The sequence below is a fragment of the Melospiza melodia genome, chromosome 6 (assembly GCF_035770615.1).
Source record: "Melospiza melodia melodia isolate bMelMel2 chromosome 6, bMelMel2.pri, whole genome shotgun sequence".
Taxonomy (NCBI): Eukaryota; Metazoa; Chordata; class Aves; order Passeriformes; family Passerellidae; genus Melospiza; species Melospiza melodia.
Window position 1 is genome coordinate 56,101,501 of NC_086199.1, and position 13,825 is coordinate 56,115,325.

General features: G+C 50.4%; 1 protein-coding gene across 2 annotated transcripts in view; it reads left to right on the plus strand.

The window, feature by feature from the left end:
* EPS8L2 (EPS8 signaling adaptor L2) overlaps window positions 1-13,825 on the plus strand; it is a 48,868-nt gene that overhangs the window by 15,363 nt on the left and 19,680 nt on the right. For both annotated transcript variants that reach the window (XM_063158393.1, XM_063158394.1), the window contains exons 2-3: window positions 3,080-3,144; window positions 4,161-4,216. In XM_063158393.1, coding sequence (XP_063014463.1) covers window positions 3,101-3,144; window positions 4,161-4,216 — 100 coding nt within the window. In that variant the 5' untranslated portion in view covers window positions 3,080-3,100. The remainder of the gene's footprint in view (window positions 1-3,079; window positions 3,145-4,160; window positions 4,217-13,825) is intronic.

Below are 13,825 nucleotides of genomic sequence, written 5' to 3' on the forward strand. Positions count from 1 at the left end.
ATGCTTGTGTGCAAGGCTCAGCTGCCTTGCTTGGTGACCCAAGCAGAGACTCTGCCCTGCACCAGCAAAAGGGTGGGAGATGGTCTTGAAATTGGCTTTGATTAGGCAGACTCAAAGTTAATACCTGCACAGCCACACACGGCATGGTGACACTTGTGTCTCACCTCCCTTCCTACGCTGCTCCCGCTGGGGAAGGAGGAGGCAGCAGCCACACCTGCTGGGAGATAAGGGGGAGAGCAGAACCCTCTAATCAGGGCAGGGAGAAGACAAGATCTGGCTGAGGCTGCAGACTGTGGGAGCTCTTAAGGATGCTCCCAAGGGGAGAGAGAACCTAGGGACGGCCAGCCCACAGCTTCATCTCTCGTGTCTTGGTTCTGTCCACATTTCAGGTGAAGTGCTCTTAGCCCTCCTTCACCTTTCACAAGCCCAGCTGCCTCTTGATTTAGCAGATTCATTAGAAAGTCTCCAACCCCTTAGGAATGTGCCCTTCCCCCCTGCAGTCTTCCAGTTCAGATTCAATTAATATCTGGCAATTAAGGCCAAATTAAAAGCTTTGGCATGAGGCTCCATCCTGGTTTCACCACACCACGCCTTCACTGTGACCGGCACAAGGCTGAGCACAGCCACAGCCTGAACACAGTGGGGAGAGCTGAGCAAAGGGCAAATAGGAAAATAGCAGGAATAAACAAAGAAAAGGGAGCCCAGCATGATAAGGACCTGCTGACTTGGCAGGTGTGTGCACTGTTTCCAGTTTCATGGCCTCTTTGGGACACAGGCACCCCGGAAGACAGGAAGCCTTCCAGGCTAGCTTATCATTTGGGGACACCAGCTGATCCCATCAGGACTTTATTAATCACCATGAGATGAAGAATTCAGGGCTGGTCCTGCTTCACCCATGAAACCAGACTCCTCTGCCACTGCCATGGAGTCTGCACCTCTGGCAGCCACCCTGGGCTGCCCCAGATGGGCTCCTCAAAGAGCAGATCCCAGAGGTTATTTTTTGGACACAGCATAGGAAGGAGAAATAAAAGCCAGGGTGACCTTAGCTGGATCCCTGGTTCCTCCTGGCACTTCACAGCTGGGGCTGGGACAGGTCTGAGCTCCATAGGCCAAACTTGGTGACACATTCCTGCTGGAGTAACCTGGATTTCAGAACATTAGGACATGGCCCTGGGGCAGTAACAAAAAGGGAGCCAGAAATATGACACTAATATGCAGAAACACTCGCAGCTATCATCACATGTGGGACTCAAGTGATTGGGTGGCACAGAGTAAACAGAACAGAGCAGGGGTTTTAAGAGCCCAAGTTCTCTTTTCCAAGTATCTTATGCTAATGCACAAAGAGATCCAGGAGATAGGAACAGTTTGAGGAATGTAAAAGGAAACCAGCAGACACTATTAACAGAGGAAAAATTCACAGGTATCCAAGCTTGGGCATAGGGATGGGTTTTATTACACTCAGAGGGGTTGGCAGACCACCAAGTTTCTACTCTAATGTGATTATGAATTTTTATCTCTTATAGGTGTGCATAGAGATTTCAGTATCAACCACAAGAGAGACAAAAAAGGGGGAATTTAACATGCTAGCTACTAAAATGCACTTGAGAGTCCTTTCTAGCAGTGTGTCCATGCTGAATGTGTTACTGTGACAGAAAACAGGCTGAAAGTTGGAAGGCTGAGCCCAGAACATGCTGGGGTTCTCCATGCAGTCTGTGTACAGCCAAGTACTTCACCAGCATCCTCATAAATGCATCCCTCTGACATCCCACTGACAGTTCTGATAAGATCAGTGAGAAAACTCTCTCTGCCCTCACCTCAGGGTGAAACACACAGAGCAAAATACCGCAAGTGTTCCAACATGAGGAATAAATACGGATACGTAAGGAATCTAGGGCAGCTCTGCTGATGATACAACAAGCCCTACAGCAGATAGTCAGCCTCCAGAGGGGAAATCCCAGGTGTCAGGGATGACTCCAAAGTGTTCCCTGGGGATTACACACACTTTAGTCTAGATTCAGTGAAGACAAACCCTTGGAGGAAGCTCCACTGCCTGCCCACGGCTGTCATGGCAGCCCTTGGCACATGCCAAGCACACTCAGCAGTTCCCTTGCAGGAAATCCCACTGAGGACACTGAGGAATTTTTTCCTTTAGGCCAGCAACAAGTATTTCAAAGCCAAACCTTTGAATTCTGACAACCTTATAATGAGGTAAGCAGGGTCTGACACAGGCACGGAAGTGCCCCTGAACTTTCCAAAAGAGACTTAAAAAAAATTTAAGACATTGCCTTGGCTTCCCTTCAGCTCACACATGCAGCAGAGGTGAAGAGCTTGGATACCAAAACAAATAATTCCCTGCTATCTTATTATATCTTGTTTTCAGGATTTGTCTCTCTTCCCTTGCATTTATGCTGTCAGAACAGTGCCTGGATCTCACTCACATCTTCTCCCACATTCTAATTCTCACTGGAAAGAAAAGGAAAATGATCTGCGCTGATCCAGTCTGCCTTTCACTAACCACTCACCGCAGTACATTTTGCTTCATCCCTGAGCTGCCAGTGGAGCAGCATTTAGTTATCCCATTTTTCTTTATGTGGTCAATCCCCTCGTAAAGATAATTTAACAGCTGGTGTAGAGCTTAACATTACCACATAACAAAAGCTAATGGCATTCTAGGCATGAAAAATTACTTGGGACACACAGCCATGAGCACATGGGCACAGGCATCTGGGACAGACCATGGAGGCAAAGGACACCTCAGTCCCTGTTCTTAGGCAGGACAGTGCTGCTGGAAAAAGATGTGCTGGAATGTCACAAAGTTGGGGTGTGCCTGGAATGGAAGAGCAAGAGGGAGAGGTGGAAATAGGTTTTGAAAAAGCATCCTGGGATGTGTCACCTTCAGCCTAGATTGGAGCAGTGAGAGGTGACTGAGAACAGGGAGGAAACACCCTTGTACTCACCTGACTGCTTGATCTGCTTGGAGACCCCAGCTTGGAGGCAGGGAGGGCAGGATGCACACAGATAAATCACCCGAGAGCCTATTCTATAACCACTGACCCTGTCTCTTGTGCTTCTGCTGCAGTTGCCTGGCCTGTGAAGCAACATGAGTCACAAGGGATCCCTCAACAGCAACCCCGGCTCAGCAAAGTAAGGATCTCCCTGCACCTTCCTACTGTTCAGGATACTCCAAGCAGTCCCACTCATCCCCAAAGTCCCTGGTGTTTGTTTCACCTCTCCTGGGCACCTCACAAGCTGGCACTGCCTCACACATCACCTGCCCTGTGCACTGGGGTTTGATAGTGGCACATGAGGTGGAGAGAGCAGAGGGACACCAGGAGCCTCTCCACCAGCAGCCCATGGCAACCTCCCAGTGGAGCTAGAGCCTCCAGCTCTCTCCCTCCTTCCTGCACTGGGTATGAGCACCTGATCCACTGCCTGCCCTCAGGGGGACATGGTGACAGAGCACAAAGCAGCCCCTGGGCACCCATGGGCTCACTGCTCTGTGCAGGACAGCCCAGCCACAGCACCTCAGATCCCACTTGGCTCCTCCTCTGCCAGAGGAAACTCTGTTATCTCCTGGGTGCTCATTCCTACCCATGACCCATGCACAGGGGGTGGCCCTACATGTGCTGCTTAGAGACTTGACACCCCAAAACTCAACTGTTTTCACACAATTCCACCTTCCCTTACATGGGATATGTTCTATATCCAAGCACCTGCCTTCAAGGGGTACATGTCCAACATGTCCATTGAGAAGGGATCATCACCTTGGCTGCTGTACTGCCTCAGGTTCAGGTGGGCTCAGGAATACATGCAGGGAGTCTCCCTGTAACTCCCACTTATGGCACACTGGGAGCTGCTGTCCTTAACGCAGCCCCTCCAGAGTGCTGTCCTGCCAGGGGACACTGTGAAGGTAACTCTAGTGGGGACAGGCCTGGCTGGGCTGCTCCGTGTCCTGTTTCCACCGCTGGGTTCAGTGACATGTGCCTGTGGTGGGAATACCGGGTAGGGTTGCACCGGAGCCGCCGGCACGGCCCACAAGGAAATGCTTTGCAAGGAAGGGAAGGGCTGGTCCCTCTGGGCACTGCAGAGCTGCTGTGTGAAAACTGATGTTAAAAATATTTGGGAGCTGATGGTTGATTTGTACCTTCTTCCTTTTTCAGTGGCAGCATGGGCAAAGCCGAGGGAGCCTCCAAGCTGAGTGCAAAGGACTTGTATGGTGAGTTGTGCCTGCAAACATCCAAAGTTTCCCATGGCAAAGGCACCTCTGGAGAGCTGGATGTGGATGTTGGGGAGCTTTAGGCTGGAACTCAGTCAAAGCCACATGAATCCAGAGTTCCATACGCAACAGGCTGGCCTGACCTGGCAGCAAAAAGACACCTCACATCTGTGCTGACACCTCCCACACTGGGGACAGTTGGGATTTTGTGGGAACAGAACGTTGCTTCCCTTACCCAGATCCTCCCCAGGTCTGTGAGCAAGATCACCTGATAAAGGGCCTCACAAAAGAAAGACTGTCCTCAGCAGGTTAATGATTATCCTCTCCTAACTACTTAGTGAACCATGAAAATTCTATGCCCTTTGGCTCTTTGGAAGTGCAGGGAATGGCCAGGATGGGTGTTTGTGCACAGTCTGAGAGGCAGCTTGTTTGGGTTCACTACATTTAGGTATCAATAACAGTTATTCCTGATCTCAGCAGATCCAAGTATCCCAGGGGAAAATGTGGCCTCTGGGGTGGGCAGAGCAAGCATAAATCATGTGAGAAATCACCTCCCCCAGTTATTTCCTGGGTAAGAAGCTGGAGGTTGTATGGGCTAACACAAGCAGTTTTTGGGGTGTCCGAGCCCACCAGCTCTCCCACCTGAGAGCTGTGGATTTACCTGGATGATGTTTAATTGGGAAGGAACAGGCTGTGTGTGCTTTTCCTTGGATATTTTCTATTTGATCAGAGCTTGTCTTTGGTGGCTATGAACTGCCAGTGTGGTTTATTTGTCCCTGAGAAGTGACTCCGTTTGCCCAAGGCTGGAGGTTTATCCAGGTGGAGTGGCCTGGAGCAGTGTCCAGAGAGGCCAACCTCACCTGGGGACAAGTGGGATGGCAGGGGCTGTATTTAGCGCTAAACAAAGCCACTGTTAATGTCAATTAGCTCCCAAGAAATGAAACATGAGGGTAATGGCAGAGCAGAAGTTTGGCTGTTCGTGGCCTGGATGCTGCAGGGTGGGTGGGTGCCAAGCAGGGGTTTGAACTGTGGCAGTCACTTCTGGACATGGAAGGACACATGATAAAGAAGCAAGAGGATGAGGTGTGGGAATTTTGGGTGCACACAGGGCTGCTAGTGCAGACAAACTCCTCCTGCCTCCAAGACAGTGCACATTCCTTTGGCTGTGCACTGACACTGGCACATCCTGTCAGGGGCAGGAGGGCTGCAGGTTCCAGGTAAACAACCCTACAGAGATGTGTAAAAATGAACCTGGGAGCTCACAACAGGATTAAAGCCAAGCAGATTTGCAGGCTGGCACCTATGGGTGCAGGAAACCCAGGGCTCCAGCCACCAGAATTCCAGAGGGGGATCTAATGGTGCCATGGCACAGGGAGTGCCCCTCAGTCCTTGCCACAAAGGGCAGTGTAGGGAAAGGCTGACAGACTGCCTTGGAAACAAACACAGCTCTCAAATAAGCACTTTTCAACACAGAATTTCATCTTCCACATTTTTTTGTATGAACACACCTCAAAAACAAATTCACCAGGGTTGGGACCTCTCTGACCAAATTCCAGCAAACCTGAAATGAGGACTGTATGTCCCTGGGCCAAATCCTCAGGAGGAGTAAAGCAGCTGCCTGCTATTTCCCTGCCACTACTGAAATACAGATTGAGCTCTGATTCCCTGCACAAATCAGTGCCTCTTGGCCAGCCCAGCCCCTGGCATGAGCACATCCAGAGGGATTTTGCTTGGCAGCACTTGAAACCCACCCACTAATTCAGCAAAAGACACTCAGCACGTGTAAACCAATATTTAAATGTCTTGGTCCCTTTTCCACTCGGATTCTCCCCCCCACCCCCAGCATTAATTTCTGCTGTGAGCTGGCACATTTGGGGATAGAGGGCAAGCAACAACTAAAAATCCAGGGAGAATTATGTTTCATAATGAAACAAATCACACCAAGCTGAGCTGGCCTTGATTATGTGATTACAACACTGCTGAGGGATGTTTGGAGCTGACAAGACTTTTCATATTTCCATTTTCCTCCCGTGCAATCAGGCTGGACCCTCAGCCTGTGTACACTGCCAGGCCTCCAAGAAGTGAGTGCAGTGACTCCCAAATTGCCAGCACACAGGCATCCACTCATTTAAAGCTCTCTGGGTTATGATGGCTCCAATGCACACAGGTGTCTAAATATTATTTCTAAATGAACAAGGCCTTTGGTTTACCTTTCTAAAGATGCTTTTTCTACAGTAATACTGGCTTAACATGACAGGGGTGCCAACTGTGGGTACAAAAGTGCTACCTGAGGGCCAAGGTGTCCCCAGTATCAACAGGGACTTACTGGGAATATTAAACCCACCTCAGGGAGACCCTGAAGAGGGATATTTAAAATTGTTGTGGTGAGGCTGGAACACAGCAGCAGCTTCAGTCTGTGCACAGGAAAGCACCTGGATGGTGAAGGTGGAGGCTCACTCTGGAGGACCTCCAGGACATAGTGTGAAGGTGCTCACAGGACACAGCCTCATCACGCGGCTGTTGATGGGTGGGGAAGGCTCTGGTGTCACATTTGGCCTGCTAAAATGCTTTGATCACCAAATATGTTGCCTACCACCGTGTATTCTTAACTGTGGTGAGCACAGAGGGATGAGGAGAGATGACCAAAGGGAATTCTACAATGAAACTGACTTAAAACCCCAAGATACCCTCCCCTGGCTCTGTTCCTAGCAGAGTTTGATATGCTTTCCAGCTGCTCTGCCATCCTCAGTGAGGTTTCTTGGCTCTTGTGGGAGTAGGATACTCATCCTTTCCTCCCCCTTTAGTAAAACAGCACCACATTCATTCAGCTCCACATTCTGGAGGAGTCTGTGGCTGCAGAGAGCAGTCCCACCTCAGCTGGCAGCAGGGAATGGCTGGCCCCTCTCAGGTTGCCACCTCTCCCCACACAGCCACCAGCTGAATAAATGTTAATGCACACCATAAATAAATTAGGCTGCTTCTCTGCTTACGGGCGTCTGTTCTGAGCCCAGATGAAAGCCCTGGTGGGGGGGGGAAACCAGGCTCCAGCAGAACCCATGGGAGGACTGGCAGGAAGTGTTTCTTTCTGCACAGCATTTCCCACAGCAGGAAAGCTGCTGCCACCCCTTTCTGAGTGACTCCCGGTGGGCTTCTGCAGGTGTTCCCCCCAGCTGCTTCCAGAGCTGTCACACAGCTGTCACTGGCTGGCTCTCCTGATGGATTAGGCAGCGTAGCAGGAGAAGTTCAGGGCAGTCTGATGATTGCAGTGATTTCTCACAGGGCTGTGGGGAGGAGCAGCTCATTTCTGTTTGGTTGCTCTCTGTCCCTGCGGTGCTCAGCCTCCTTCCAGGGTCTGTGAGACCCTGCCAGCTGGTTCCAGCCTGTTCAGCCACCCTCCATGCACTCATTTCTGGGAAAGAACCAGACTTGATAGGGCACAGGGCTGGAAAAGGGGTTTGGGAGCAATGAGTTGGGCTGGAGAAGCGCAGTACTGATGCCGATCACTTGACACTGCACACCCGTAACCCAAGCCAGGCTGCGGCGCTGTAACAGGACACGAGGCACTGGCACAAAGAGAGGAGCCACTTCCTGCCCAGTGTGCCCTGCACAGGGATCATCTCCCTGGGGAGCCACGGGCAGAGAGGCTCCACTGGTGCCAGCATCACCCCTGAGCCACAGGCAGCTGCTTGGCACTGGCCAGGCAGAACACACCAATGGAGAAGAAGGAACTTCCCTTTAATGGTCATGAACCAACTCCTGGGGGTTCCACAGATCTGCTTGCATCCCAGCAGGGCCTCCAGTCCCAGCCACATGGAGAGGTCTCTGAGATGAGACCCTCCAGCCCTGAGCACAGTGCCCAGACTGTAATTCCCTGCTCCTGGCTCTCCCACACCCTGCCCAAACCATGAGCTTGTTCACAATCCCAGCTGGAGGCCACATAGCTGTCACATCATTATTGACACGAGCAAGGAGGGACTGTTCCCTCCCCACAACCTTTAGGAGAGGATTTGTGCAGGATTTAACACACACTGGTATTGTCTGCAAGAGACAACTCTGGCAGGAGCAGTGGCCTGCCAAGCCTGCTCAGCCACACTGCTGAGTCAAGATGACCAGGTCCATACCTAAATCCACAGGGATTCAGAACAGTGCCACTCACTGCCATGTCTTTAAAGATTTCATCATACTGGAGAAAAGGCCTGAGGTTCAGCAGAGATCCAGCCTTCTTGCCCAGGTCATTAATTCCTCCTGTCCCCTCCTGCTAGCCCTGAATAACTCCCTTGTCCTTCCCCTGGTCCCTTGGTGCCATTCCAGCTCCCTTCTTCACATCCCCTTTCCCACCTGAGATTCCAGCTTCAGATTACCCTGCTCCCCTTTGACACTGTGTGTGTGGGTGACCCTTCCATTCAATGCCTTGGACACTTAATACACCAACTGGAAACAGGGCTGGAAGAAAAACTGGAAGCCAACAATCCTGTTGGTTCCTGCAGATCAAGCCCCAGTGGTGGGTGAGACAGGGAACACATTGGCTCAGTTCAGCCATGACTGGAGCCAGTGGGAAGAGCAGACGCTGCTCCAGGTGCTGCTGGCCAGGATTTGGGATGGCAGTTAGTGACAGGGATGCTGTGGAGAGGGATCTCCCACCTCTGATGCTGTTCAGCATCTCCAGTGACCCTTTTTCTTTGCCACCTTGAAACTGCTGAGCACAAGTTCTCACCTTTCATGGAGTAACTGCGTAAAGCTCACATAGAGGAACCTTTTCCTAAATGGAAATGGGGTTTTGGATATGCCCAAGTAGTTTGTGAACTAAAGTTGTGATAGTTCATAAAAATAACAACAACAACAACAACAACAACAAAAAAAAAAAAAAAAAAAAAAAAAAAAAAAAAAAAAAGAGGAACTTTTCATTACAATTTTTTTTCAAGATTCAAAGAAAGCTAATTAATTAAATCAGGATTCCCACAATCTTACTATGTTCTGAAAAAACAGAACATCTTACTATGTTCATTCAAAAAATGTCATTACCAGCTACAGAAAGCTGAGAAAACACCAGTTTAGGCTTTTTGGTGAAAAATAATTTAGCAGGTTTCTTCCAGGTCTGGTTGTAAAGGCAAAAGGGAATATCTCTGCTGGTGAACTATAGCTCTCAATGCCCTGATTATCCTGCTCCAAGCAGCCCGCTGGACACACTGAACACAAACACACACTGTTCTTCCATGTACTCAGTCCTTGCACAACCCAGGAGCTGTGCCAGGTTTTTATTTGCTTTCCTAGAGTGGGTTGTGTCTTCAGCTAATAAAGCAGGAATGTGAGCACTTGGGGCTGAGCTGTGGCAAACATGAAGCGTGCCGAGCAGGAATTCAGCCGTGTGGAGCCCGGAGCCGCTGCTCCCTGCTGCCACAGCCCATTCACACCTCAATGAGAGCTGTTCATTCACTCCAGGAGCTTCCAGATCCATCTGCTCACACCGGCCATGAGGGAGAGCTGACCAGGCAGACATTCCCAGTGCCACAGGCGCCAGTACAGACCAGCCCCAGCAGTTCAGCAAGTACCACAGATCTAACAGCAAACCCAGGGAGCTTGATGCTCCCTAGACTGCAAAGATATACCAAAATGGAACTCTCTCTGTGCTGGCCATGGAGAGCAGGGAAGGAGCAAGGCAGGACCTGCAGATTCTCCCCTGTCAGGTATCTCAGGCACAGCAGGTCAGTGCAAGGCTCAAAACCAGATCCTTGACTAACCCTGGGTAACCTGGAGCAGGAAGCAGGAACCTGGCAGATGCTGTGTTCAAGTGCCACATCTGGCCCCAGGCTGGGATCCTGGAATGGAGGTTATTCCATACTGCTGCTCTGTAAGCCAGCCTGGCAGGTTTCTGTGGCTGCCATGAGCACACAGAGCATTTGCTGCCCCATTTCTGCTCAGCAGGCTGGTCCTGACCTGCCATTTGGCACAGAGCAGCTCATGCTATGCTGGCAGGTTCCTATAAACAGTGTGTGCACTGCTAGATAATGTATAGATAATGTAAAGATTATATAAGGAACTGGCAAGCTCCAGAAGTAACCACCAGGACTTCCCTTAGGCTGCTGTAATGGATGTGGAGGCTGGGGAGGTCAGCAGTGTGATTCAGGGAATGGAGGAGAGCTCCTTGGTGTGGCTCTGGCAAAGAAAACAAATCCAATGCCTCTCATTCTTCAGAGACTGCTCTGTACTTGCCCATACATCCCCCTGTCTTCTGCTGTGCCTTCTGCCCAGCAACAGCTGTAAACAAATGTGAGGAGGGACAGGGAGGATCAGGTAGGATCCTGTGTGGTAAAGCTAATTAATCAGAGAAGGATGTGCCTGGAGGGGAGGCAGAGGCCACTGGCAGGTTGTAGTGGGGGTGCTGTGCCCCTCTGGCTTGATAGAGGCTGTGCATGGAGAAAGACAAGCCTGCTCCTGCCCTCCTTGGCACTGCTCAGCATTCCCAGAGACCTTAACCAATGATCCCAGCTGTGAGCTGGGCCCACGGACAGTTTATCCCGCTAGTTGATCTCCTGTGCTCACTGAACATTCACAGCCACATCCCAGCTCCCTGCTAAATAAGGTTTTGCATGGAAATGGGGAGGGAACTTGGCACTAAAGATGTGCTTTGGCTTCCTGGACCAAGCTGATAACCCCAGCCCTCCAGGATGTGCATCCATCCTGCCTTTTTTTCCTGATTTATTACTCTCTTTCATCCTTTCCACTCCTTAACATAAAGCCAAACAGGACTCTTTCCCTGCTAGCCAAGATTTTAGTATCATTACTGGGATTTCAGCCCAGCACTGTTTTGAGCCCTCAGGTACCACCTTGTACCTCTGCAGTGGTCTCAGCTCTTCCCATTTCCTCACTGGTGCCAGTGGGAAACACCATTCCCACAGCACTGTTTATCTGTAAGATAGCAGTGGCAGATAACATTCCTTCCCATTTTGCCCCTCCTCTGGGTGTGAGGCAAGATTAAAGCTACCTGGTTAGTAGAGAACTGAAGTGAATTCTGTTAAAGAACCATTTATAGGGATTTTTCCCCTCAAAGGATTGTCTTGGGGATCACTGGGCCAGACCCTGAGAGGCAAGAGATGAGACAATTTATCAGAGGCTGTGTGTGTCCCACATGTTATCCATGCTCAGGGCATTCAAGGCTTTCTGGATTCCTCATCCCATACATACAGCAAGTGTCTGGGATCAGCACAACTGCTCCTCAGGCCACAGGGGATCCACCAGCACCTGCCACGACACCCATGCTATGAGCTGGGTTTTTTCCTTGCCAGACACAAAAAGGACAGGACAAAGCTCTATTGTTTTCCCATCTCTTTGGCTCTCTTGGCATACAAAAGGGGAAAAGGACAGTGGTCACTGTGGGTTCATGCCAGCTTTATCACCTCTGGATGTTTGCTGTACCAGTGCCACAGCCCTGGAGCTCTCCCTGCCCTTTGCCTGTGTTATATCCAGAGTCCTTCACTGCCACACACTCTGAAGGTCATAGCAGGAGATAAACAAGAGGTGCAGATTGCTGTCTGAGCTAATTTGGGGAAATCATCACTATATTTCTGCAATGCTCATCTATCACATAGGGATTATGCAAATTCTCCACATCCTGGGGCCAGGTTAGGGGTCAGATAACACCTGAAGGTACCCAGGTCCTGTTGCAGGACACTGTAGAAATACCAAGTGTCCTGGTGTGAGGTGTCAGATGAAGCAGGAGGAAATGAGCTCCTGCTGCTGCTGCTGCCGCTGCTAACAGGCCAGCATGCACTCATACAAAATTCAGCAGGTCAGGGACAAAGCTGTGCAGAAGGGCAGGGTGCAGCCACACAGGACAGGTGACCTGCCTTCTGAGGTATGGCTGGCTAGGGAGTTCACCTGGGCCAGGCAAAGGATCCCCCTTGATCAAGAAGTCAAAGAGCCACAGATTTTGCTATAGGCATCATTTACAGAATGCCAGAATGGTTTGGGTTGGAAGGGGCCTTAAAGCTCATCTCATTCCATCCCCTGCCATGGACAGGGACAACTTCCACTGTCCCAGGTCACTCCAAGTCCGGCCCAATGGACACTTCCAAGAATGGGGCAGCCACAGCTTCTCTGGGCAACGTGTGCCAGGGCCTCAGCTCCCTCACAGGGAAGAACTTCTTCCTAAAAGCATTTTCAGATCAGCCCAGCCCAACCAGAGCCAAATTTAATCAAAGACAAATAATGATGCATGTTGGAAAGCCCTGCAGTATTTCACCATATTGTTTTGAGTAAATAAACGAAAAAACACTCATTTTCTTTAAAGCACCCATGCTCCTTGGATAGATATGGCCCAAATATGACTCTCTCATGATCAGCAACCTGGTTCTTTAATTCTTCCTGTGTTTAATTCAAAACCAAGTGCTAGAAAAGAAGGAGGTTTTGCTGTTCTGGCACCCTGCTGTCCCCAGAAACTCTGGCTGGTTCCAGACCTCGTGGTCTTATTTGCAGATGCCAGCAGGAAACACAAAACTAAAAGTTTCCATGGGCGTGGGGGACAGGTAGAAGCCAAGGAGACAGAAGGGATTTCAGGAGAACATGCAGAAACACCCCATTTCTTGCCCTGGGCAGCTTCTGGGACATCACTTGAATGACATCGGGAGACAGAATAGAGGCACTTTGTTCTACTTCTGTGGCTTGTGGAGGTAATGCAGAAATTCTCCCAGGGAAAAATCAACAGAGGGAGGGGAAACATCTGCATTTCTCCCTGTCCCAGGGCTTGCTGCTGTCTGAACAAGGCTGCAAAGGGCTAAAGAGGCCTTTGCTCTCTTGTACTCACTGAGTGCAGGTGATGGGAAGTTGGGCTATGCAGAGTTCTGAGGTTTTGGCCAACCCCCAGAACTTCCAAGGGCTTCTCTGAAGATTTTCTCAGCAGTGCACACTGAGATCTCTCCTGACTGTGACACGTGCAGCTTCTTTGAGCTCAGAGGAAGGGGAAAAGGCACTGGAAGGGATCCCAGGGAGTCTGAGGGCAACCAGCTGCTGCCCTGACCACTGCTACAGCTCCGTGGGCTGTTTTCCTACCAGGAACACAGACCTGTGCTAACCTCCCACTGGAAACCTCATCCCCCTGGTATTTCTTCCCTCCCTCAGGGACTACCAGTTCCCCACACAGCTCCTCACCCTTCCTCTCAGGGCTGGAGACATTTGCCTGTCCGAATGTAAACTCCCTTTGTTTCCAGACCACCCACTTCAGCCTTTTCCACTCCTTTTGGAAAAGGAGGGGATGGGATGTCTTAAAACCCAAATCTGTCTCCATCCCACATGAATGCGGTGTTCTCATTTCCATCAGTGTCATCTATTTACATGAGAAATGCTCAGGGAGGAAATTGAGGTTACTGAGAGGAAAAAAGTGCCTCACATCAGCCCCAAATCCCTGTGGGATGTGCTGCCTGTGCCCTATCCCAGACCTTGCCCCACATTGCAAGTAGGACAGACTGCAATTAAAGCCCCCAGCAACCACAAAGTGCCACTGAGCCTTTCCTGCAAGCCTGAAGTGGGAAGGGGCTGCGCTGCAATACTAATTTGTTTATTCAAGGTCACTCTGGAATGGCTGAGCAGGGAGCTGGTCTGGATGTCTGAGGTCTT